The sequence below is a fragment of the Corvus moneduloides genome, chromosome 27, assembly GCF_009650955.1.
Source record: "Corvus moneduloides isolate bCorMon1 chromosome 27, bCorMon1.pri, whole genome shotgun sequence".
NCBI classification, from domain to species: Eukaryota; Metazoa; Chordata; class Aves; order Passeriformes; family Corvidae; genus Corvus; species Corvus moneduloides.
Window position 1 is genome coordinate 1,242,529 of NC_045502.1, and position 25,137 is coordinate 1,267,665.

General features: G+C 61.9%; 3 protein-coding genes and 1 long non-coding RNA gene across 7 annotated transcripts; 3 read left to right on the forward strand and 1 right to left on the reverse strand.

Annotated features, from left to right (window-relative positions):
• Positions 1-1,131: 1,131 nt before the first annotated feature.
• Positions 1,132-7,538, reverse strand: LMAN2L (lectin, mannose binding 2 like). Its single transcript, XM_032092319.1, has 8 exons — positions 7,409-7,538; positions 7,194-7,312; positions 6,081-6,198; positions 5,808-5,890; positions 3,350-3,511; positions 3,126-3,240; positions 2,102-2,221; positions 1,132-1,369 (listed from the first exon to the last, which is right to left on the reverse strand). Exons 1-8 carry the CDS (start codon positions 7,536-7,538, stop codon positions 1,227-1,229), a joined length of 990 nt encoding a protein of 329 aa, XP_031948210.1. The 3' UTR covers positions 1,132-1,226.
• A 1,330-nt stretch (positions 7,539-8,868) lies between these two features.
• CNNM4 (cyclin and CBS domain divalent metal cation transport mediator 4) lies at positions 8,869-22,686 on the forward strand. The gene is made up of 7 exons (XM_032091810.1): positions 8,869-10,288; positions 16,601-16,744; positions 16,820-16,957; positions 18,310-18,479; positions 19,315-19,414; positions 21,438-21,619; positions 22,247-22,686. Exons 1-7 carry the CDS (start codon positions 8,869-8,871, stop codon positions 22,454-22,456), a joined length of 2,364 nt encoding a protein of 787 aa, XP_031947701.1. The 3' UTR covers positions 22,457-22,686.
• On the forward strand, positions 19,956-21,431 carry LOC116435753. 2 transcript variants are annotated; one of them, XR_004236843.1, is made up of 4 exons: positions 19,956-20,348; positions 20,501-20,547; positions 20,716-21,035; positions 21,222-21,431. It is a non-coding gene; the product is annotated as an uncharacterized LOC116435753 (long non-coding RNA). The 2 variants fall into 2 exon arrangements; XR_004236842.1 differs by having other exon boundaries at positions 19,956-20,547.
• On the forward strand, positions 22,609-25,111 carry LOC116435745 (collagen alpha-5(IV) chain-like). Of its 3 annotated transcripts, XM_032092310.1 has the most exons (5): positions 22,609-22,903; positions 23,007-23,090; positions 23,161-23,205; positions 23,376-23,518; positions 23,551-25,111. In XM_032092310.1, the coding sequence occupies exons 1-5, from the start codon at positions 22,633-22,635 to the stop codon at positions 24,469-24,471; spliced, it is 1,464 nt and encodes a 487-aa protein (XP_031948201.1). In that variant the 5' UTR covers positions 22,609-22,632; the 3' UTR covers positions 24,472-25,111. The 3 variants fall into 3 exon arrangements, with proteins under 3 accessions (XP_031948201.1, XP_031948200.1, XP_031948202.1); XM_032092309.1 differs by having other exon boundaries at positions 22,609-23,090; positions 23,376-25,111; XM_032092311.1 differs by lacking the exons at positions 23,007-23,090; positions 23,161-23,205 and having other exon boundaries at positions 22,785-22,903; positions 23,282-23,518.
• The last annotated feature ends 26 nt before the right edge of the window (positions 25,112-25,137 follow it).

The following is a 25,137-nucleotide window of genomic DNA, read 5'->3' on the forward strand; positions in this document are numbered from 1 at the left end:
GCTTTGAGGTCCCCTTCCACCCCAAACCGTTGGGGGATTCTGATTCTGGGCAGCCCCACACCACCGGGACACAGCCCCCAACTCCAGGGAATCCATCTGGGGAGGGAATGGCCCGTCCAGAGGCCTCCCAGTGACAAGGACCACGGCAGCCACGTCACACACAGCCCTCAACGTTTATTCCAAACTCCGCTCACAGCTCCAGGGAGAGGCACACACGAGTGGATCCTGCGGATCAGGCAAAAAAGAAGAGGCAAAACACCAGGAAAACTCTCCTTGGGTGCCACAACCCCTGCCTTGGGCACTCGGAAACAGCTCCCACCACCCCGCTGACAGCGTGGAAAATCACCCCCAGTCCCCCCCTGGCCCAGGGGGCCACCGAGACCCCCACGGGGACCTGTCCTGGCTGGGAATATCCTGGAAAGCTGCAGGGCTGGGCTCGGCTCTCCCGGATCCTGGCAAGGAGGGCGCTGCCATTTCAACCCCCAAGTCCCCACTGATCCAACCTCTCCCTCTCCTGACCCCTCTGGGCACCCGGTGACCCCGCCGGGGGCGAAGGAGCGGCCGGAGCAATCCCTGTCCCAAGCAGTCCCTGAGGTAGGAATGCCCCCGTCTCCCTGGTGGGCAGCGAGAGGCTCGGGAATGGCCCCGGAGGCTCCCGGGAAGCGGCGAGCTCCGAGGGGGAAGCGCTGCCCGGAGCCAGGACACGACATGCAGGGGGCAGCCACATGCTGGGCAGCGGGAAACGGGCAGTGGGAACCCCCAAAGTGAGGAGGGGGCAGCAGCCAGGCAGCTTTTCCAGCTCATCCAGCCAGGAAAACTCATCCCTCTGGGAGAACCGTCAGCATCCGGCTCCTCCCGGCCCAGAGGGGCCGTCCAGGGAGGGTTCCGAGGGCAGCCGGACGATGGGAACGGCAGGGAGAGCTCAGGGAGTCTCTCCCGGCAGTGCCAGCGAGGGGTTCCAGCAGGAATCCAGCGGGGAAGGCAGCTGCAGCCCTCGGCTGGGATGGCACGGTCCCAGTGCCAGCTCCTGCCCGCGCTGGGGCTCCCTGGCACAGCCCCAGCTCCGGCCCCGTTCCCGCTCCGACCCGGATCCGGAGTCCCGCAGGGATCCCCGGCTGGGATTTTGGGGGGTGTCCCTACCACGAGGGCCGGTCCCTCACGCCCTGTGATGGGTGGGAGTCGGGATGTGGCCGGCAAAGCCCCGGGCCATCCCAGGAATTCCCGAGTCAATAGAAATGTTTCCGGCTCTGCTCCTGCCACTTGTTGTAGACGATGATCCCGATGACGATGGCGAAGACGATGGCGACCAGGGAGAAGAAGACGATCAGGAAGAGGGCCAGGCCGCTCATGGGCTCCAGCGGCGCCTCCACTGCGGGGCAGAGGGAGGGAAACACCCTCTGAGCCCCCGGAGAGCCCCGGAATCCTGGAGGATTCCCTGCTCCGAGGGGTTGAACCACCCCACACCCATGGCTGGGCCCAATGCTGCAGCCCCAAGACCTCATAGTGGGATTTTGGGATGGCACATGATCCCTCTCCCTCCCACATCCCAATCCTGGACTGGTGGTGAGACCCTCATGGTGGAGATCTTTGTGTGACCCCAAAATCGGGGTTTGTTTTTTCCTCCATAGCTCTAATTCCCCTCAAATCCCTGCTGGTCCCACCTTTCCCAGCTCTAATTCCCTTCAAATCCCTGCTGGTCCCACCTTTCCCAGCTCTAATTCCCCTCAAATCCCTGCTGGTCCCACCTTTCCCAGCTCTAATTCCCCTCAAATCCCTGCTGGTCCCACCTTTCCCAGCTCTAATTCCCTTCAAATCCCTGCTGGTCCCACCTTTCCCAGCTCTAATTCCCCTCAAATCCCTGCTGGTCCCACCTTTCCCAGCTCTAATTCCCTTCAAATCCCTGCTGGTCCCACCTTTCCCAGCTCTAATTCCCCTCAAATCCCTGCTGGTCCCACCTTTCCCAGCTCTAATTCCCTTCAAATCCCTGCTGGTCCCACCTTTCCCAGCTCTAATTCCCTTCAAATCCCTGCTGGTCCCACCTTTCCCAGCTCTAATTCCCTTCAAATCCCTGCTGGTCCCACCTTCCCCAGCTCCCACTCACTTCCTGGCAGCTTCAGGTTGTCCACAACGGGCAGGAACACTTCCCTATCCCGCTTTTCCTCCTCCGGCGTCCGCTCCACCGTCAGCTGGTACAGCTTCAGTGAGATGATGTCGTGGTTGTCTGGAAAAGGGAGCAAAAATGTGTCCTAGGGGGTTGGAATTCTGTGGGATGTCATCCTTGGAGAGGAGGTGCTGTTCCCAAGGGGGTCTGTGGCCAGCAGGAATCTTTAAAGCTACTTAAAAACCCAAATCCAGCCCGAAAGTGGGAGATCATCCGAGTTAAAACCGCTTGGAAACCCAAAGGAATGTGCTCCCACCGGCCTCACGTGGGCCTGCTTCCTCCCCAAGCACTGGGAAGGGATTTGGGGAGGGAAAAGGAGCTTTTGTCGGAACCCACAAAGGGCCTGGGATTGATTTTTGTGGGGGCAGAACTGAAACGGGGCTGAAAACCTCTGGAAGTGGGACGGGAGCAGCATCCGGCTCAGGGCACCCTGAGGAGGGACTGGTGAGGAAAACAAAGGGGTTGTGTGCTCTGTGAAACCATTCCCTGGAGTGGGAATGCTGCTCCCTCCCTAAAGAACAGCCAGGGGATTGCTCTGGAGCCGGGAAACCCAAAGGGGAACACTCAGGGAGCAGGTGGCTCTTGTGACATTGGTGGCAGTGCCGGCACCTCCTGCCTTTGGGGAATCCCAGCACCGGGGCTGGGACGGGTTTTATTCCACGCTCATCCCGAGGTTTTACTCCTCCCACAGCCTGGGGATCCACGGGAACTCAAGGAAAAGCAGGACAAACCCTCGGTGCCACCCAAACCAGCCTTGGGGCTCCTCAGGGAGCAGATCCCTGCGGGGTGAAGAACTTTGAGGTCATCCCCAAATGCTCCTCAGGGGCTCCTCCAAGGCTCCAGCTGGCAGCTCCAGGATCCTTGAAGCAGCGAAAGCTCCTCAAACACTTCTCCAAGGCCCGAGCTGCACCCTCAGCACCCAAAATCCACTTGGGAATCAGCTGTGGAGTCCTTGGGGCCGTACCTGACAGGTCCCCGGTGACAGAAGACGTCCCAAAGTAGTACCCGCGGGGCAGGCGCACGCCGGGCACGTCGATGCAGTCCCTCCACTCGTGTTTGCCGTCGATGTCGATCAGCACCTGCCGAGGCAGCGGCTCCCTGAGCCCCGTGGGGACCCCGGGGAAGGAAGGGAACCCTCTGGAAGGAAGGTTTTCCCCACTCCCCGCTCCTGGATCCGGCAGGACTCACCGTGAGCCTCCTCTTGACGTAGCGGATGACCAGGAAGGTGTCGTGGTTGAGGTTGCGCACCATGGCCGTGCAGCCGCCCAGCTCCGTGGGCCGCCCGTCGCGGTCGTGGTCGTAGGTCAGGGAGCCGTTGTTCACCATGGCCGAGATGTAGGGGAACACGCGCTGCCGGAGGGGGAAAAGGGGGGATCCCGATCCAGCAGGAGCCTCGGGATCCCGGGGAGGCTCCGGAAGCGAGAGCTGCGGCGGCCCCAAAGTCCTTCACCCCACAGGGATCCGCTCAGTGCAAGACCAGAACGATCCCAAAGTCCTTCACCCCACAGGGATCCGCTCAGTGCAAGACCAGAACGATCCCAAAATCCTTCATCCCACAGGGATCTGCTCAGCACAACACTGGAGTGATCCCAAACTCCTTCACCCCACAGGGATCCACTCAGCGCAACCTCGGCATGATCCCGCTCCATCCCTGATCCCAAACTCCTTCACCCCACAGGGATCTGCTCAGCACAACCTTGGCTGATCTCGCTCCATCCCTGATCCCAAACTTGATCACTCTCCAGGAATCTGCTCAACACAATGCTGCCATGATCCTGAACTCCTTCACCCCCAGGGATCTGCTCAGCACAACCTTGGCATGATCCCAAATTCCGTCACTCTCCAGGAATCTGCTCGACATGATCCTGCTCTGTTCCCATGGACCCCAAACTCCATCGCTCTCCAGGGATCTGTTCCACACAACCTTGCCATGATCCAACTCCATCCTTGACCCCAAATTCCGTCACTCTCCGGGAATCTGCTCAACACAATCCTGCCTCATTGCCACGGATCCCAAACTGCTTCATCCCAAACAATCTGCTCAAGATGACACCGGCACCATCCTGCTCCATCCCTGTGGATCCCAAACTCCTTCATTCCCCAAAATCTGCTCAAGATGACACCGGCACGACCCCGCTTCATCCCTGTGGATCCCAAACCCCAAAACTCTGCTCATAAACCACTGGGATGACCTCGCTCCATCCCTGTGGATCCCAAACTCCTTCATCCCAAACAATCACCTCAACGAGACACTGGCACGACCCCACTCCATCCCTATGGATCCCAAACCCCGAAAATCCGCTCAAAAACCACCGGAATGATCCCAAAGTCTCTCGACCCCGCTCCATCCCTCAGGCTCAGCTCCCAGGGACCCAGAACACAGCACCCTTTCCATGCAGTCTCTCCCGGTTTCCCCAGGGATTCCTGGAGCTGGGAGCAGGGAATTCCGAGGGGGAGCGGGGCAGGTGGGACAGCAGGAGGCAGTACCTGGTTTCCCGGGCTGTACCTCCTCTTCTGAGCCTGCCCTCCGGAATTAGCGCAAAGCAAGAGAGAGCACAGAGCAACACGGTCACAGAGCAGAGTCCAGCAGGGCCCCACAGCCCGGAAAATCCCCCCTGGAGAGCTCCAGGAGGGACGGGAGCAGCGAGGGGTTAGTGCCAAATCCCGGGATACGGCGCCGTTGGGAGACGCCGCTCGTCGAGCCACAGCCTCGGGAATGAAATCCTTCTTTTTTGTCCTTTTGGAGGTGGGAATGAGCAGCTGGGAACCCCCCCATTGCCACAGCAACAGCTTCTCCCAGGGTCTGACCCCCTTCCAGCTCCAGCTCCCAACATCCTGCTAATTACTTCCTCTAATTAAGAGCCGCCGGGAGTCCCTTTATTCCGGAAAAGCAGAGCTGCCACGCTGCAAATCCCGGGATCCGGCAGCTTGGAAAGGGTTTTCCCAGCACTGAGTGGGAACCAGAGGGTTTGGATGTTGGGATAAAAAGCCGGGAGTTACTCCAGGCGTGCTCAGAGATCGTGGAATATCCCTACTGGGGTAAAATATCCCTACTGGGGTAAAATACCCATGGGGTTTTTTAGAGGAAATCAGAATTAGGAGGCTTTGGAGTGCTGAAGTTTCCAGCAATGGATTTCCCAGGGAAGCCGTGGCTGCTCTTGGATCCCTGGAAGTGTCCAAGGCCAGGCTGGAGCACCCTGGCATAGGGGAAGGAGTCCCTGCCCAAGCGGTGGCAGCCATCCCAAGTCCTCTCCAGCTAGATTGATCCAGCCTTGCACCTCCTTTTCCACGGGAATGACACCACCAAAGCCCCAAACACCCCAAAGAACAGGAACGTGAAGACTTTTAGACCTTTCCAAGAGGCAGAGCTGCACCTGGGAGCAGGGAGAGGCTCCTCAGGCTCTACGCCAGCTTTACTCAGACCCTACTCCTGGTGTGGAATTCCCAGGGTGGATGTGGCACCACCAGCTCGGCTCTTCCTGCCCTAAAATCCTCTCCCCACCAAAAGCACCCCCAGCTTTTCCTGCTTTCCCTGACAGAGGAATCAGCCCAACCCTGTGGAAAAGGAATGGGAAGAGGAGGAGGAGGAGGAGGAGGAGCAGGAGTGAGTTCCTGGCTGATCCCATCCCGTGTCACCCCCGCTCACCTCCTGCTGCTTCTCCTCGTTGGGATACGTGTCCACAAACACTCCCAGCCCCAGGAAGTTATCCTTGCTCCCAAACACAGGTCCTGGAAGGGAAAAGAGAGCTTGGGATAAAGCTGGGAAGCTCAGGCAAAGGGTTTGTCCCTCGTTATCATGGAATGGGTGAGGAAAAACCTTAAGGACCACCCAATCCCATCTGCAGGGATATTTTCCAGGAGTCCAGCTTGCTCCAAGGTGTCCCCCACGCCCTTTTCCCGAGGCAGGGACGGCGTTTACCCGGCTGCATCCTGTCCTTGGTGTACCAGATGGCGAATCCGTCCCCGTTCAGGTTCTTCTTGCCTTGCCCGTGGATTTTGAAGTGCACCTGCATCTCCCAATCCCGCAGGTAACACGGCTGGGAGAGAGCAGAGAGGGTGGCAAAATTCGGGAATTGCTCCACGCCAGCCCTGCCAGGGCAGCTCCTCGTGCCCCCCCTGCCCATTCCCTGTTCCCCTCACCCGTCGTTCCCTGTGCTCCCTGTCCTGTATCTGGGATATGAGCAGGGATAATCAATCCCAAAAGTCATCGTTAATCCCAGGGATTGTCACCCGAGAATTAAACACCGAGGGAGCGACTCCAACAAAACCAACCAAGGGGGCTCAGCTGAAGTGTCGCCGACACCCCCGGCCCAAAGCCCCCCATGGCCCCCCCAGCCCTCCCCAGGTCCCACTTTGGGAATCACCTCGGCCCAGACCCTCCAACATCCCCCCCCATGTCCCCAGAAGCCCCCCAAATCACCCCCCCAGTGCTGTGTACCCTGCTCTGCTCTCCTCCAGCCTCTCCCCCGATCCCAATCCCTTCCTGTCCCAATCCCAACCCTCTCTTCCAACTCCACTTCTCCCCAGTTGTCCCCCCAATCCCAACCTTCTCCTGCCCCAATCCTGACCCCCCTTCTCCAGCTCCCCCCCAACCCATCCTGATCCCATCCCATCCCGTGGATCCCATCCCATCCCGTGGATCCCATCCCATCCCGTGGATCCCATCCCATCCCGTGGATCCCATCCCATGGATCCCATCCCATCCCATGGATCCCATCCCATGGATCCCATCCCATCCCATCCCATGGATCCCATCCCATCCCATTCAATGGATCCCATCCCATCCCATCCCGTGGATCCCATCCCATGGATCCCATCCCATCCCATCCCGTGGATCCCATCTCGTGGATCCCATCCCGGTGCACCACCGGTCCCAGTCCCTTCCTGTCCCAATCCCAACCCTGTCCCCCCGTTTCACTCCGGTGCCCCGTCCCCGTCCTGGTCCCCTCACCGACCCTCTTCCCCAGCCACCCCCCGTTCCTATCCCGCGTTCCCCCCGGTCCCGACCCCCTCCCCGGTGCCCCCCGCTCACCACTCGGTTCCACACGGCTCCCTGCTTGCTCTGCACGTCGGGGGTGAGGCGGATGAACTGGGTCATGACCATGGCGTTGCCCAGCAGGTCCCACAGCCCCGAGCTGGCCGAGCCCACACCTGCGGCCCACACGCACCGTCGGTACCGGACACCGTTACCGGGCACCTGGCACGGTCCGCCATCCCCGCCATCGCCCTCACGCTCGCCCCGCTTACCCTGGTACGGTTTGGACAGCGAGTGCTCGCGTTTGAGGTGCTCCTCGGTCTGCTCGGCCCGAGGCCCGCCGAGCCCCAGCGCCACGGCCAGCAGGGCCAGCCCGGCCCGCCACCGGCCCGCCGCCGCCATCTTCCTCCGCCGCGCCGCTGCTCAGCCCCGCGCACCCATTGGCTAGCCCGCCCCGCCGCGCCCGCCCACTGGTGGAGCTGCCAGTGATGATTGGTCAGGTGGGCTGTCTGTCAACTGCGGGTGCGGGAGGGGTGATGGGTAGTGTAGTTCTGGCTGCCGGCGCCCCGTGATGGCAGCCGCCATTGAGCTGAGTGACCTCCTTCTCCCGGGTCCTAGGGCCACCCCAGGTCCTAGTGCCCCCCGGGCCAAATTTTGTCCCCCCGGGTCCTAGTACTCGCACCCACGTCCTAATGCCTTCCCCCAGGTCCTAGTGCCCTCAAAATCCTGATGTCCTCCAAGGTCCTGGTGCCCCCCTCTCCAAAGCCCTAGTGCGCGCCTAGGTCCCATTCCCCCCGCCCAGGTCCTGATTCCCCCCGCTGTTCCCACAGATCCTCTACCCTGATCCCGCACCCCGTCACCAGGTCCCGGTGTCCCCTGTCCCCCCCAGTCCCGTTCCCCGAGGGACACCCCCACAGCCAGGCCACCATCGGCCCCTTTAAGGCGCGGGACGCGCGGGGGCGGGGCCAGGGCTGTGACGTCACCGGGGGCGGAGGGGGCGCGCTCGTGTGTGTGATGTCATCGAGGGGGCGTGGCCACACGTGAGTTCCCACGGGGGCGTGGTTTGTCGTATGATGTCATAAAGGGGCGTGGTCACAGGGGCTCTTCAGGGGCGTTGCCGTGTGTGACGTCACAAGGGGCGTGTCCCCGTGTCTGCACCACCGCCCCCCCGAGGGGAGCGTGGCCGGCCGTGTGACTCCCGCCGCGTGGGCGTGGTCTGCAGGGTGACGTCACCTGGATCGCTTCTTCCCGCTGCGGGGCGGAGCGTGTGACGTCACGCCAAGGGCGGGACCCGGGGGTGTGGCCAGACAAATTGTTGGGGCGTGGTCGTGTGTGACGTCACATCTACGGGCGCATCCCCGTGCGGGTCTCCCCAATGAGGCGTTGTCATGGTTACTACACCCGGGGGGGCGTGTCTATGAGTGACGTAATCACTGGGGCGTGATCCAAAAAATTTACGCCGGAAGGGGGCGTGGCCAGAGCGCCCGTCTCGCCTGCGTGGGCGCGTTCTGTATGTGACGTCATCTCTGGGCGTGGCTCCCCGTTCTCCTCCGGGCGCGGCCACGTTGCCCCGCCCTCTTTGGGCGGGCGCACGCTTACGTCATCCCCTTGTGGGCGTGGCCACCGCCGCCCCTCCGGGGGCGCGTCCCCCGTTGGCCGGGGGGGCGTGCCCCGCGCGTGACGTCACGGCGTGGGCGCGTCCCCGTGCGTGACGCTCCCGCCAGTGCCCAACATGGCGGCGGGCGGCGGCGGCGGGAGCCCCGGCGGCGGCTGTGGCGGGACCCCGCTGTCCCCGGCTCCCTTCCTGCCGCCGCTCCTGCTGCTGCTGGCGCTGCCCGGCGGCGCCGTGCCCGCGGCCGACACCGTGGTGCTCGGGCTGCGCTTGGAGGAGAGCACCAAACCGGCGGCAGCGGCGGGGACGGCGGCGGGGGCGGCCCGCGGGCCCATCCGGCTGACGGAGGGCAGCGAGGCCCTGCTGCGGCTCTACGGGCTGGGGCTGGGCCCGCGGGCCGCCGAGCGCGTGGCCTTCGCCGAGCTGCGGCCGGGCGGCAACGCCTCGAGCGGCAACGCCACGTGCCAGGAGCGCTCGCAGGACCTGGTGGTGCGGCCGGGCCCCGCCGAGCCCCGCGACACCTCGGCGCTGCTGCGGGTGCGGGTGCAGCCCCTGCGCAAGGACGAGCGGGCCAAGACCTACGTGCTGTGCTCGCAGCGCCGGCCCGGCCAGCCCTGGCTGCCGCATCAGGGCCCCGACGGGCACGTCGTGGTGCTGGAGGAGAAGAAGTCGCTGCTGCCGCTGTGGCTGCAGGTGATCCTGATCGCGGGGCTGCTGGTGCTGTCGGGGATGTTCAGCGGGCTCAACCTGGGGCTGATGGCGCTGGACCCCATGGAGCTGCGGATCGTGCAGAACTGCGGCACCGACAAGGAGAAGCGCTACGCCCGCAGGATTGAGCCCATCCGTAGGAAAGGGAACTACCTGCTCTGCTCGCTGCTGCTGGGCAACGTGCTGGTCAACACCACCCTCACCATCCTCCTGGATGACCTCATCGGCTCCGGCATCGGCGCCGTGGTGGCCTCCACCATCGGCATCGTCATCTTCGGCGAGATCGTGCCCCAAGCGCTCTGCTCCCGGCACGGGCTGGCCGTGGGCGCCAACACCATCGTGGTCACCAAGTTCTTCATGCTGGTGACGTTCCCGCTGTCCTACCCCATCAGCAAGCTCCTGGACTGCATCCTGGGCCAGGAGATCGGCACCGTCTACAACCGGGAGAAGCTGGTGGAGATGCTGAAGGTGACGGAGCCCTACAACGACCTGGTGAGGGAGGAGCTCAACATGATCCAGGGCGCGCTGGAGCTGCGCACCAAGACGGTGGAGGACGTGATGACCCCGCTGCAGAACTGCTTCATGATCAACAGCGACGCCATCCTGGACTTCAACACCATGTCCGAGATCATGGAGAGCGGCTACACGCGCATCCCGGTCTACGAGGATGAGCGCTCCAACATCATGGACATCCTCTACGTCAAGGACCTGGCCTTCGTGGACCCCGACGACTGCACGCCCCTCAAGACCATCACCAAGTTCTACAACCACCCCGTCCACGTCGTGTTCCACGACACCAAGCTGGATGCCATGCTGGAGGAGTTCAAAAAGGGTGAGAAAGGGGTCACGGGGTTGCTGCTTGCTTCCAGCTGGAAGCAGAATTCCCGGGAGTTTTGCCTTGCAGAGCTGGAGCTGCCCGTGCCAGGGGTCTGCCAAGGGTGGTCACGATCCCGAGGGAATGAGTGGCGCGTGCCTGTGGTGCTGGGGATGGGCAGGGGCTCACCAAACTCTAATCCCGACCCAGATTTCCTGGATTTGGAGGCTTTCGCGTGTCGGGAATGTTGCCTTGCTCCTTGTTTTCAATTTATGGGCCCCGGAGGCCTTTGGAGAAGTGCTGGGAAATCTCTGGGCTCCCCGGTTTGGGTTTGGCTCCCTCCCCCGGGCTTTTCCCTGGCGCTGGGAATGGCCAGGGGCTGCTCGGAGCCGGCTCCGTCCCTGCTCTGCTTCCCGAGAAGCGGCAGCAGGAGGAGGAGTGGGATGCGGGCTCGCTCCGGAGAGCTCCGAGATGGGATTTGCCCTTCCCAGGCTCCTTTCCCAAGGTTTTTCCAGTCTGCGTCAGGCCGGGATGAAGGAAAGCTCCCGGCTGTGGAGCAGCTGTGCCGGCCGTGACCCCGGGCGCTCCGCAGCTCCCGTTACGCTCCCGGGAGGCTCGGACCGAGAGCCGGCAGCTTTGCAGGCCATTCCAGGGGGGCTGTGCCGGCATTTGGGGATTCCTAAAGGATCCCGAGCCCGGCTCCAGCCTGGATGAAGGTTTGGGAGCTGGGAGATCCGAGGCGGGGCTGTGGATCCACCCCAGTTCCCAGAACCAGCGCGGGGAAGCAGAGTCGCTGGTGGGGCTGGAGCGATCCCCGCCGCTGGCAGCGGCTTTCCCTGCGCGGATCCCGATTAAGGGATTTGACCTCCTTCCTTCCTTCCTTCCGGGCTCAAAGCCCGTGCTGTTGTTTTTCCATCTCCGGCTCAGGAGCCGGGAATTTGCGGGGCTGCTTTCGGAGGCGAGCCCCGGCAAATTCCTCGTGGATTCGGCTCCGCGGTGAGGTTCTGCCCTCGCTGCCGCGGTCAGGAGCTGGGTCAGAGGCAGGAGACGCATCCAGAGGGAATAATTAACCGGCCGTGCTGCCGGTTGTGCTAATTGTGGGGTTTGAGCTCTCCCCGGGGCCGCAGGGGTGTCACAGGTGCTGCCCTCGGGGTGACAATTCCCACATCCGGCCTCTTCCCAGCCTTCCCCTCTCGGCTTTGAGTGGGGAACTTCCCTCTGGAGCCGCACTGGGAGAGCTGGGAATGTTCCCCTGGAGAAGGGAGGGATCCAGACAGAGCTCAGAGCCCCTTGCAGGGCCTGGAGGGGCTCCGGGAGAGCTGGAGAGGGACTGGGGACAAGGCATGGAGGGACAGGACCCAGGGAACGGCTTCCCAGTGGGAAAGGGGAGATTGAAATGGGATCTTGGGAAGGAATGAGGGTGGGGAGGGGCTGGGCTGGAATTCCCAGAGCAGCTGTGGCTGCCCCTGGATCCCTGGAAGTGCCCAAGGCCAGGCTGGAGCCCCCTGGGATAAGGAAAGGTGTCCCTGCCCATGGACTGGAGGAGCCCTGAGGTCCCTCCCAACCATTCCAGCATTCCATGGGGAGCTGTGTTGTCCCCCAGGATGGCTCTGGGGACCCCGGTGGGGTTTGGAGCCTCCGGAATCTCCCGTTCCTGGTGGCAGCTCCAGCCCAGGGATCCCTGGAAGTGCCCAAGGCCAGGCTGGAGCACCCTGGGACAGTGGGAGTGTCCCTGCCCATGGCATGGGTGGCACTGGACGAGCCCTGAGATCCCTCCCAACCATTCCAGCATTCCACGAACACCCCGTGGGGGACCTCCCCGTCCCTCTGGGCGTTGCTCCCCATCCCCATTTTGGGATCCTGGGCTCCGTGTCCCCTCGGCGATCCTGATCCGGCCTCTCCGGTGCCCTTTGCCCGTGCTCTGCCACGGCCGCTCCCTGTCCCGCTCATCCCGCAGGGAGCAGCTCCTGACTCACCTGGGCTGGCCCCAGCCCCATCTCCTGTCCCCGCCGAGGTCCATACGGGGCCATCAAGGGGGTGAGTGACCCCAACAACAGCCCCAGAGTGGCCTTTCCACCCCTTCGGGCACCACCTTTTCCCAGGGAGAAGGGAAAGGGAGGTGCCCTTCCCGAAAAGGAGCTTTTCCCGGAGTCGCCAGGAGCCTGTGGCTGCTGGCTCTGGAATTTAGGAGTGGAGAGGGTCAGCGAGGGCAGGTTTGGGATGGAGCTGAGTTCCCTGGAAGCCTCGAGGACGGAGAACGGCTTTGTTTTGGGGTGAGGCCAGGGAGGTGCCTCAGTTTCCCTAGGCTCAGGGTGCCGCTCTCTGTGGCTGCAGTTTTCCACGTGGCTCCTCTCCCTGGAGCAGAATTCCCCGTCCCCCAGGGAGTTTTTCCCGTGGGATTTTGGGGCAAACATCAGCGGAGCAGCTGGGGTAGGATCCAGCGGTTGGAATTCCGCTGGAATGAGCCCCGCTCCGTCCTGCCAGCTCGGCATGAGGCTGGCGAGGCGAGGGGAGCCGGGAATCCAGGGCTGGAAGGTGTTCCTGCCCGCTGGGACCCTTGGCCGCCTTCCCTGGATGTTTTGGCTCCGGGCGCGGGCGGCACCGGGTGTCCCGGAGCGTTCCCGAGGGGAGGATGGGGTCAGCCTGGCCGAGCTGCCAGGGGAGCTGGGAGAGGGATGCTGGGGAAACCCAATTCCCGGCGGCGTTCCCGATTCCCGGCGGCGTTCCCGATTCCCGGCGGTGTTCCTGATTCCCAATGGCATTCATGATTCCCGGCGGCATTCCCAATTCCCGGTGGTGTTCCCCATGGTGTTCCCGATTCCCGGTGGCATTCCCTGTGGTGTTCCCAATTCCTGGTGGTGTTCCCTGTAATGTTCCCGATTCCCGGCGATGTTCCCGATTCCCGGTGGTGTTACCAATTCCCTGTGGCATTCCCGATTCCTGGCAGCGTTCCTGATTCCCGATGGCGTTCCCAATTCCTGATGGCATTCCCAATTCCCAATGGTGTTCCCAATTCCCAATGGTGTTCCCAATTCCCAGCACTGTTCCCAATTCCCTGTGGCATTCCCGATTCCCAGTGGCATTCCCGATTCCTGGTGATGTTCCCAATTCCCAGTGGCATTCCCGATTCCCAGTGCCGTTTCTGATTCCCCATGGCATTCCCAATTCCCAGTGGCATTCCCAATTCCCGATGGTGTTCCCGATTCCCTGTGGTATTCCCAATTCCCAGTGGCATTCCCAATTCCCGATGGTGTTCCCGATTCCCTGTGGTATTCCCAATTCCCAGTGACATTCCCGATTCCTAGTGTTGTTCCCAGTGGCATTCCCGATTCCCAGTGGCATTCCCGATTCCCAGTGGTGTTCCCAGTGGCATTCCCGGTGACATTCCCGATTCCCGGTGGCATTCCCGATTCCCGGTGACGTCCTCCCAGCCCGGGACGCTCCTGCTGACGTGGGGTCACACCCCGGGAGCTCCCAGCCCAATCCCACATCCCAGGGCAGCTCCTTCAGCCTCAGCGGCGCCTCTCCCCGAGCCTTAACGAGCTTAATTAGCGTCATTACCCTGGGAGCGAGCGCCCAGCCCAAGGGCTCGTTTGGATTTTAATGAGTTTATTGCTCCGGGGTGGGGGGCGGGAAGGGCTGGGCCGTCCTGGGGCCGTCCTGGGACATCTTGGGGACATCTTGAAGCCATCCTGGGACATCCGGGGCCATCCTGGGGCCATTCCTGGGGCCATTCCTGGGGCCATTCCTGGGGACATTCCTGGGGCCATTCCTGGGGCCATTCCTGGGGCCATCCTGGGGCCATCCTGGGGCCATTCCTGGGGCCATCCTGGGGCCATTCCTGGGGCCATCCTGGGGCCATCCTGGGGACATCCTGGGGCCATTCCTGGGGCCATTCCTGGGGCCATTCCTGGGGCCATTCCTGGGGCCATCCTGGGGCCATTCCTGGGGCCATTCCTGGGGCCATTCCTGGGACCATCCTGGGGCCATTCCTGGGGCCATTCCTGGGGCCATTCCTGGGGCCATTCCTGGGGCCATTCCTGGGGCCATTCCTGGGACCATCCTGGGGCCATTCCTGGGGCCATTCCTGGGGCCATTCCTGGGACCATCCTGGGGCCATTCCTGGGGCCATTCCTGGGGCCATTCCTGGGGCCATCCTGGGGCCATTCCTGGGGCCATCCTGGGGCCATTCCTGGGGCCATTCCTGGGGCCATTCCTGGGGCCGTCCTGGGGACGTCCTGGGGCTGTCCTGGGGACATTCCTGGGGACATTCCTGGGGCCGTCCTGGTGCCGACCTGGGGCCATCTTGGGGATATTTCTGGGGCCGTCTTGGGGCCATCCTGGGGCCATCTTGAGGCCATCCTGGGGATGTCCTGGTGCTGTCCTGGGGACATTCCTGGGGCCATCCTTGGGCCATCTTGGGGATATTCCTGGGGACATCCTGGGACATCTTGGGGACATCTTGGGGACATCCTGGGGACATTCCTGGGGCCATCCTGAGGCCATCCTGGGGCCATCCTGGGCCATCCTGGGGCCGTTCCTGGGGACATCCTGGGGCCATTCCTGGGACCATCCTGGGGCCATTCCTGGGACCATCCTGGGGCCATTCCTGGGGCCATTCCTGGGGCCATTCCTGGGGCCATTCCTGGGACCATTCCTGGGACCATCCTGGGGCCATTCCTGGGGCCATTCCTGGGACCATTCCTGGGGCCGTCCTGGGGACATCCTGGGACATCTTGGGGACATCTTGGGGACATCTTGGGGACATCCTGGGACATCCTGGGACATCCGGGGACATCCTGGGGCCATTCCTGGGGCCGTTCCTGGGGACATCCTGGGGCCATTCCTGGGGCCATTCCTGGGGCCATTCCTGGGGCCATTCCTGGGGCCATTCCTGGGGCCATTCCTGGGGCCATTCCTGGGGACATCCTGGGGCCATTCCTGGGGCCATTCCTGGGGCCATTCCTGGGGCCATTCCTGGGGCCATTCCTGGGGCCATTCCTGGGACCATTCCTGGGGCCATTCCTGGGACCATTCCTGGGGCCGTCCTGGGGACATCCTGGGGACATCCTGGGGCCATTCCTGGGGCCATTCCTGGGGCCATTCCTGGGGCCATTCCTGGGACCATCCTGGGGCCATTCCTGGGGCCATCCTGGGGCCATTCCTGGGGCCATTCCTGGGGCCATTCCTGGGGCCATTCCTGGGGCCATTCCTGGGACCATCCTGGGGCCATTCCTGGGGCCATTCCTGGGGCCATTCCTGGGGCCATTCCTGGGGCCATTCCTGGGGCCATTCCTGGGACCATTCCTGGGACCATCCTGGGGCCATTCCTGGGGCCATTCCTGGGACCATTCCTGGGGCCGTCCTGGGGACATCCTGGGGCCATTCCTGGGGCCATTCCTGGGGCCATTCCTGGGGCCATTCCTGGGACCATCCTGGGGCCATTCCTGGGGCCATCCTGGGGCCATTCCTGGGGCCATTCCTGGGGCCATTCCTGGGGCCATTCCTGGGGCCATTCCTGGGACCATCCTGGGGCCATTCCTGGGGCCATTCCTGGGGCCATTCCTGGGGACATCCTGGGGCCATTCCTGGGGCCATTCCTGGGGCCGTCCTGGGACATTCCTGGGGCTGTCCTGGGGCCATTCCTGGGGCCATTCCTGGGGCCATTCCTGGGGCCATTCCTGGGGACATCCTGGGGACATCCTGGGGCCATTCCTGGGGCCATTCCTGGGGCCATTCCTGGGGCCATTCCTGGGGCCATTCCTGGGACCATCCTGGGACCATCCTGGGGCCATTCCTGGGGCCATTCCTGGGACCATTCCTGGGGCCGTCCTGGGGCTGTCCTGGGGACATTCCTGGGGCCATTCCTGGGGCCATTCCTGGGGCCATTCCTGGGGCCATCCTGGGGCCATCCTGGGGACATTCCTGGGGCCATTCCTGGGGCCGTCCTGGGGACGTCCTAGGGCTGTCCTGGGGCCGTCCTGGGGACATTCCTGGGGACATTCCTGGGGCCGTCCTGGTGCCGACCTGGGGCCATCTTGGGGATATTTCTGGGGCCGTCTTGGGGCCATCCTGGGGCCATCTTGAGGCCATCCTGGGGATGTCCTGGCGCTGTCCTGGGGACATTCCTGGGGCCATCCTTGGGCCATCTTGGGGATATTCCTGGGGACATCCTGGGACATCTTGGGGACATCTTGGGGACATCCTGGGGACATTCCTGGGGCCATCCTGAGGCCATCCTGGGGCCATCCTGGGCCATCCTGGGGACATTCCTGGTGCACTGGGCAGGGGGGATGGGTCTCCCATTCCAACTCTCCTCCGTGTCCACAGGGAAATCCCACCTGGCCATCGTGCAGAAGGTGAACAACGAGGGCGAGGGCGACCCCTTCTACGAGGTGCTGGGGCTGGTGACGCTCGAGGACGTCATCGAGGAGATCATCAAGTCCGAGATCCTGGACGAGTCCGACACCTACAGTAGGTTCGGGGCTCCCCTGGTGGGTGGGGGTCCCTCCTGGTCCTCCTGGGTCTGACCCCCCCTGCTCCCCGCAGCCGACAACCGCAGCAGGAAGAGGGTGAACAACCAGAAGAACAGACGGGATTTCTCGGCCTTCAAGGACCCTGACAACGAGCTGAAGGTCAAGGTGTCCCCTCAGCTGCTGCTGGCCGCCCACCGCTTCCTGTCCACCGGTCAGTTTGGGTCCCTTTGCCTCAGGGTGCCCTCGGGGAGGAGCTGGAGGAGCTCAGAATGTCCTTGTGTCCCCTCTGGTCACTCCGAGCATCTTGTGCAGGAATTTTTGGGTCTTGTCCCAACTTTGTGTTCTGTCCCCCACCCCAGAATGGGAGGGGACGAGGCTGGGCATCAGTGACCTGGTCCCTCGGGTCTTGCTGGCTTCTTTGGGACCCCTGGGATGGACATCCTGGCCCCTCGGGTGTCCCACAGCATCCCAGGACGGACATTCCAGCCCCTTGGGTCTCCTAAACCATCCCAGGATGGACATTCCAGCCCCTTGGGTCTCCCACACCATCCCAGGATGGACATTCCAGCCCTTTGGGTGTCCCACACCATCCCAGGATGGGAATCCCAGCCCCTTGGGTCTCCTAAACCATCCCAGGATGGACATTCCAGCCCTTTGGGTGTCCCACACCATCCCAGGATGGGAATCCCAGCCCTTTGGGTCTCATTTGCTTCTTTGGGACCCCTGGAATGGACATCTCGGCCCTTTAGAGTCCTCCAGGATGGGAATTCCAGCCCTTTGGGTGTCCCACACCATCCCAGGATGGACATTCCAGCCCCAAGGGTCTCCTAAACCGTCCCAGGATGGGAATTCCAGCCCCAAGGGTCTCCTAAACCATCCCAGGATGGGAATTCTAACCCTTTGGGTGTCCCACACCATCCCAGGATGGGAATCCCAGCCCCTTGGGTCTCCTAAACCATCCCAGGATGGGAATCCCAGCCCTTTGGGTGTCCCACACCATCCCAGGATGGGAATCCCAGCCCCTTGGGTCTCCTAAACCATCCCAGGATGGACATTCCAGCCCCTTGGGTCTCCCACACCATCCCAGGATGGACATTCCAGCCCTTTGGGTGTCCCACACCATCCCAGGATGGGAATCCCAGCCCCAAGGGTCTCCTAAACCATCCCAGGATGGGAATCCCAGCCCCAAGGGTCTCCTAAACCATCCCAGGATGGGAATCCCAGCCCCTTGGGTCTCCTAAACCATCCCAGGATGGGAATCCCAGCCCCTTGGGTCTCCCACACCCCACTGGGACCCCCAGGCTGGACATCCCTGTCCCCCAGGGCTCCTTTGCCACGTTGGCATCCCCCAGGATGGGAATCCCAGCTCCTCTCCTCCACCAGGCTCAGCAGGGCCCCGTCCCTCCGGGATGATCCCATTCCCAAGGCTTTGCTGGAGCTGGGACTGGACCCACCCCCCCAGGGAGGTGTGGATGAGGCCCAGCCCATTCCAGACCCCATCCCAAGGGATTCACCTTCCCCTGGAGGGATGGAAACCAGCTCTGACCCCTCTCCCTTCTCCAGAGGTGACCCTCTTCACCCCCAACTACATCTCGGAGAAGATCCTGCTGCGGCTCCTCAAATATTCCGACGTCATCCAGGAGCTGAAGTTCGACGAGGAGAACAAGAAATCCCCGCGGCACTTCTTGTACTGCAAGAACAAACCGGCCGACTACTTCATCCTCATCCTGCAGGTGCTGGGAGCGCGCATTCCCCGGCATCCATCCCCCTGGCATGGCAATTCCAGCCCCAAAGCTCTCCCACCCTATCCCAGGATGGACATTCCAGCCCCAAGGGTCTCCTAAACCATCCCAGGATGGGAATTCCAGCCCCTCGGGTGTCCCACACCATCCCAGGATGGAAATTCCAGCCCCAAGAGTCTCCTAAACCATCCCAGGATGGACATCCCGGCCCTTTGGAGTCCCCCAGGATGGACATTCCAGCCCCTTGGGTCTCCTAAACCATCCCAGGATGGGAATTCCAGCCCCTTGGGTCTCCTAAACCATCCCAGGATGGGAATTCCAGCCCCTCGGGTCTCCCACACCATCCCAGGATGGGAATTCCAGCCCCTTGGGTCTCCCACACCATCCCAGGATGGGAATTCCAGCCCCAAGGGTCTCCTAAACCATCCCAGGATGGAAATTCCAGCCCCTTGGGTCTCCCAAACCATCCCAGGATGGACATCCCATCCCTTTGGGTGTCCCACGCCATCCCAGGATGGGAATTCCAGCCCCTCTGGTCTCATTTGCTTCTTTGGGACCCCTGGGATGGACATTCCAGCCCTTTGGAGTCCCCCAGGATGGACATTCCAGCCCTTTGGGTCTCCTAAACCATCCCAGGATGGGAATTCCAGCCCTTTGGGTCTCCTAAACCATCCCAGGATGGACATTCCAGCCCCAAGGGTCTCCTAAACCATCCCAGGATGGACATCCCACCCCTTTGGGTGTCCCACGCCGCAGGGAAGGCCGTGGGACAGGGATCTCATCCCTAAGGATGTGGATTTGGATCGACGCCGTCTCTCCCTGGCAGGGCAAGGTGGAGGTGGAGGCTGGCAAGGAGTGCATGAAGTTCGAGGCGGGAGCATTTTCCTACTACGGAGTGATGGCCCTGAGCCCCGCTCCCGGATCTGGTGAGCGCCCCCAGACCCTCCCCGGGATCCCCGGGTCGGGAACGGGAGATTCCGGAGGTTCCGAACCCCCTCAGTGTCCTGGGGGATGGCACAGCTCCCCACGGAATCCTGGAATGCTTGGGACCACTCCAGTCCCACCCCTACACCTCCCACTGTCCCAGGGGGTTCCAAGCCGGCCTTGGGCACCTCCAGGGATCCAGGGGCAGCCCCAGCTGCTCTGGGAATTCCAGCCCAGCCCCTCCCCACCCTCATTCCTTCCCAAGATCCCATTTCAATCTCCCCTTTCCCACTGGGAAGCCGTTCCCTGTGTCCTGTCCCTCCATCCCCTGTCCCCAGTCCCTCTCCAGCTCTCCTGGAGCCCCTTCAGGCCCTGCGAGGGGCTCTGAGCTCTCCTCTGGGCAACCTCGCCACCCTCACAGGCAAAAATCCCATCCCAAAATCCCATCCGAAGCAGCCCACGGGATCCTGGAATGGTTTGGGGTGGAAGGGACCTTAAATCCCATCCCACTGAATCCCCTTCAATCGCCTTCCCCTGTCCCAGGGATCCAGGGATGGCCACAACCCCTCTGGGAATTCCCTCCCAGCCAGGAATTCCTTCTCAAAATCCCACCTATCCCTGCCCTCTGGGAATCCATTCCCTCCTCCTGGCCTTGCCCTCTGCCTGTGCCCCCAGCCCCAATTCCAGCCCCAATTCCAGGGTCCCTCTTTGCCCGGTGACGGGCGCTGGGCCATCCTCGCTGCCACCCCCAGGGTTGTGTCCCTCGTGTCCCCTCCAGGCCGTGCCAGCTCCTGGTGCCCACCCCAGTGCCTCTGGAGGATGGAAAACTGTCCCAGCATCACCCTTACCCCGCAGAGATCCTAAACCTAAACCTAAAGGGATTCCAGAAACCCATTCTGCCTTTAGAACGGGGCGGGAAATGGGAATTAGGGGCAGGTTCTTAGGAGGGCTGAGCCAATGGGATCGGGAAGGTTGGGTGGATGATCCCGGTCTTTTTTACCCTGCAGAGATCCTAAATCTAAACCTAAAGGAATTCCATAAACCCATTCTGCCTTTGGAACGGGGCAGGAAATGGGAATTAGGGGCAGGCTCTTAGGAGGGCTGAGCCATGGGGAGAAACTATGGGATTGGGAAGGTTGGGTGGATAATTCTGGTGTTTTTTACCCCGCAGAGATCCTAAACCTAAACCTAAACCTCAACCTCCACGAGGGAGCTCCATAAACCCATTCTGCCTTTAGAACGGGGTGGAAAGTGGGAATTGGGGGCAGCCTCTTAGGAGGGCTGAGCCAACGGGATCGGGAAGGTTGGGTGGATGATCCCGGTGTTTTTTACCCCTCAGAGATCCTAAACCTAAACCTAAACCTCCATGAGGGAGCTCCAGAAACCCATTCTGCCTTTGGAACGGGGCAGGAAGTGGGAATTAGGGGCAGGTTCTTAGGAGGGCTGAGCGAACGGGATCGGGAAGGTTGGATGGATGATCCCAGCCCCTCTTACCCTGAAGAGGTCCTAAACCTAAAGGGATTCCATAAACACATTCTGCCTTTAGAACGGGGCAGGAAATGGGAATTAGGGGCAGGCTCTTAGGAGGGCTGAGCCTTGGGGAGAAACTATGGGATCGGGAAGGTTGGGTGGATGATCCCAGCCCCTCTTACCCTGAAGAGGTCCTAAACCTAAACCCAAACCTAAACCTAAACCTCCACAAGGGAGCTCCATAAACCCATTCTGCCTTTAGAACGGGGTGGAAAGTGGGAATTAGGGGCAGCCTCTTAGGAGGGCTGAGCCATGGGGAGAAACTATGGGATTGGGAAGGTTGGGTGGATGATCCCGGTGTTTTTTACCCCGCAGAGATCCTAAACCTAAACCTAAACCTAAACCTCCATGAGGGAGCTCCAGAAACCCATTCTGCCTTTAGAACGGGGCAGGAAGTGGGAATTAGGGGCAGGCTCTTAGGAGGGCTGAGCCTTGGGGAGAACCAACGGGATCGGGAAGGTTGGGTGGATGATCCCAGCCCCTCTTACCCCGCAGAGATCCGCTCTCCGTCCCACGTGAGCGGCCTGAACCGCTCGGCCTCGCTGAGCTACCACGAGCGCTCCGAGTCGGGCTCGTCGCCGGTCAGCGGCAGCAACAACCAGCTCAGCTCGGCCGGCGGCGCCCAGTACGTGGCCGACTTCAGCGTCCGCGCCCTCACCGACCTCCAGTTCGTCAAGGTGAGCCTTCCCATCCTCGTTAACTCGATCAGGATTGGAGAATTAACCCCGATTTCCAAACTCAGAACGGGGGTGAGGAACCCGCCACCCAGCGCATCCAGCTTGGGTGGAGCCTTTGGAGTGCCCAGGGTGATCCTTTGAAGGCCCTGCAAATAAATCCCTGCTTTTCTTCTCCTAACCTTGTCCAGGAAGCCGCTGCAAGGCACCAGAAGGGCCTTCAAGGTTCACTTTGGGCACTCCGAGCCCCTCAGAGGCTACACCCGAATTGGACCAACTTTTACGGGTTTGGTCCATTTGCATATCGGGGGTTAATCCTCCGATTACAGCTTCAGGTAATGAGGTCATTACCCCAAATTCGTTGCCCCCTTAACCCGCTTTGTGTACATATTTCAAAGCCCGGGACCGTGAGGTGTCCTTGAGCTTCAGGCCTAGAGAGGGTTTGTTTTATCTGAGCACAACGGGAGAACAGCAGCCACCAGTCCCTACGGGCTTTTACCAAACCACCAAAGAATTACAAGATCTAAAAAAAACCCCAGAAAAGCTAAAATCCTAAAGCACCACCACGAGGCCGAGGAAAACCCCTGGATCAGCCTCCCTGACCTCATCCCCGCTGTTTTCCCGGCGCAGATCACGCGGCAGGAATACCAGAACGGCCTGATGGCCTCGCGCATGGACAGTTGTCCCCAGTCCCCCGACAGCAACGCCCCCAAACCGGAGCCGGGCATCCCGGAGAAACCGGAGCCCGCGGCGCCCGCGGACGAGACCACGAGTCTGCTGAACGAGAGGAACTGCCTGAGCCGCCGGAGCAACCACAGTGCTCTGGAAAACTCCATCTGACCCCGGCCCCGCCGGCGCACTCCGGACAGACGGCGCGTGCCCGGTGCAGGGACCCTTTATCCCGGTAGGACGAGCCGGGATGAGCCAGAGGAGGCGGCGGCGTGGCGGAGAACGGAGGAGGAGCTGGGATTTGCTGCTGCTGCTGCTGCTTTCCAGACTGGCTTGTTTTGGAATTAATGGAAGCGGCGCGGGCGGCGCGATCTCCGCCGGCACCGCGCCGACGGCTCAGGGAGCTTCAGGTCTCGTTTGCCGCCTTGGGGAGCCCCCCGGGATGGACATCCCAACCCTTCCAGGAGCCCCCCGGGATGGACATCCCAACCCTTCCAGGACCCCCGGGATGGACATCCCAACCCTTCCAGGAGCCCCTCTGGGATGGACATCCCAACCCTTCCAGGAACCCCCCGGGATGGACATCCCAACCCTTCCAGGAGTCCCTCTGGGATGGACATCCCAACCCTTCCAGGAGTCCCTCTGGGATGGACATCCCAACCCTTCCAGGAATGCCCTGGGATGGACATCCCAACCCTTCCAGGAATGCCCTGGGATGCACATCCCAACCCTTCCAGGAGCCCCCCGGGATGGACATCCCAACCCTTCCAGGAGCCCCCCGGGATGGACATCCCAACCCTTCCAGGAGCCCCTCTGGGATGCACATCCCAACCCTTCCAGGAGCCCCTCTGGGATGGACATCCCAACCCTTCCAGGAGCCCCTCTGGGATGGACATCCCAACCCTTCCAGGAATGCCCTGGGATGGACATCCCAACCCTTCCAGGAATGCCCTGGGATGGACATCCCAACCCTTCCAGGAATGCCCTGGGATGGACATCCCAACCCTTCCAGGAACCCCTGGGATGCACATCCCAACCCTTCCAGGAGACCCTCTGGGATGGACATCCCAACCCTTCCAGGAGACCCTCTGGGATGGACATCCCAACCCTTCCAGGACCCCCGGGATGGACATCCCAACCCTTCCAGGACCCCCGGGATGGACATCCCAACCCTTCCAGGAGCCCCTCTGGGATGGACATCCCAACCCTTCCAGGAGCCCCTCTGGGATGGACATCCCAACCCTTCCAGGACCCCCGGGATGGACATCCCAACCCTTCCAGGAATGCCCTGGGATGGACATCCCAACCCTTCCAGGAACCCCTGGGATGCACATCCCAACCCTTCCAGGACCCCCGGGATGGACATCCCAACCCTTCCAGGAATGCCCCGGGATGGACATCCCAACCCTTCCAGGAGCCCCTCTGGGATGGACATCCCAACCCTTCCAGGAGCCCCTCTGGGATGGACATCCCAACCCTTCCAGGAGCCCCTCTGGGATGGACATCCCAACCCTTCCAGGAATGCCCTGGGATGGACATCCCAACCCTTCCAGGAACCCCTGGGATGGACATCCCAACCCTTCCAGGAACCCCTGGGATGGACATCCCAACCCTTCCAGGAGACCCTCTGGGATGGACATCCCAACCCTTCCAGGAGTCCCTCTGGGATGGACATCCCAACCCTTCCAGGACCCCCGGGATGGACATCCCAACCCTTCCAGGAGCCCCCCGGGATAGGAATCCTGGCCCTTTGGGGTCTCCTGCACCATTTTGGGATGGGAATCCCGGCCCTTTGGGGTCTCCTGCACCATTTTGGGATGGGAATCCCGGCCCTTTGGGGTCTCCTACACCTCTCTGGGAGCTCCAGGATGGGAATCCCGGCCCCTCTCCGGTGTTTCGGGTTCCCCCCGGCTCCATCCCAACCCCTTCTCCGCGCCCACCCCCCCTTTTCCCGCTGGCCCGGGGGGGCTCCGGGGGACGTGGGGACGGAGAGCTGGGGACCCCCGGAGCCAGCCCGGGACCCCCGGGGGGGTCACAGCGTTCCGGGGTCCCCGGGAGGGGGGGAGGGGTCCGGTGCCTTCCCCCCCTCACCCTCCCCTCTCCCCCACCCCGGGGGTGTCTCAGGGTCTCGGGGTCGGTCCCAGGGTGGGGTTTGGGGTCTGGATTTTGGGGTGACACAGCGCTAGCGACCAAAGTTGTACAGGCTGGAGGGGGCCGAGGGTCCCCCCAAATCCCCCGGGACCCCCCCGGTTGAGGGGCAGGGGAGAGGGGAGACTCCCCCCCACCCCCCCCCCAAAAAAAAAAATAAGCACAAGTTCCCTGGGTGAACTCCAGTAAGTTATTGGGAGAAGGTTTAATTATTTTTGTTAATCACATCTCGACGATCAGTTCCTAGGTCCTTCCGCGGGGAGATTTTAGAAGAAATAATAATAATAATAATTAATAATAATAATTAATAATTAATAATAACAAGAAGCCAGGACAGGGACAGGTTAAAAAAAAAAAACAAAAAAAAAAAAAACAAAAAAAAAAAAATTCCCCTTTTTTATTAAATCATCCTCTATGCAAAACCCCCCCCTCACCCCCACCCCCACCTTTCCTCCTCCCCCGGGAATTCCTATTTATTGTTCAGGTTTGATTTGTATATTTGGGGAGCTCGGGCCCCCGGGGGGAATGGGGGGGGGGGCCGGGCCTCCCCCTCCCGCTTGTCCCCCCTCCCCCCGCCGCCGCCCCCTCCCGGTTGTGAAACCGACCGTGGAATTTTATTTCATGGGGTTTTTTGAGGGTTTTTTTTGCCAGATGGGTTAATAAAAATCTATATCTGTACCTGGGTGTGCTCCGCGGCGGGGGGG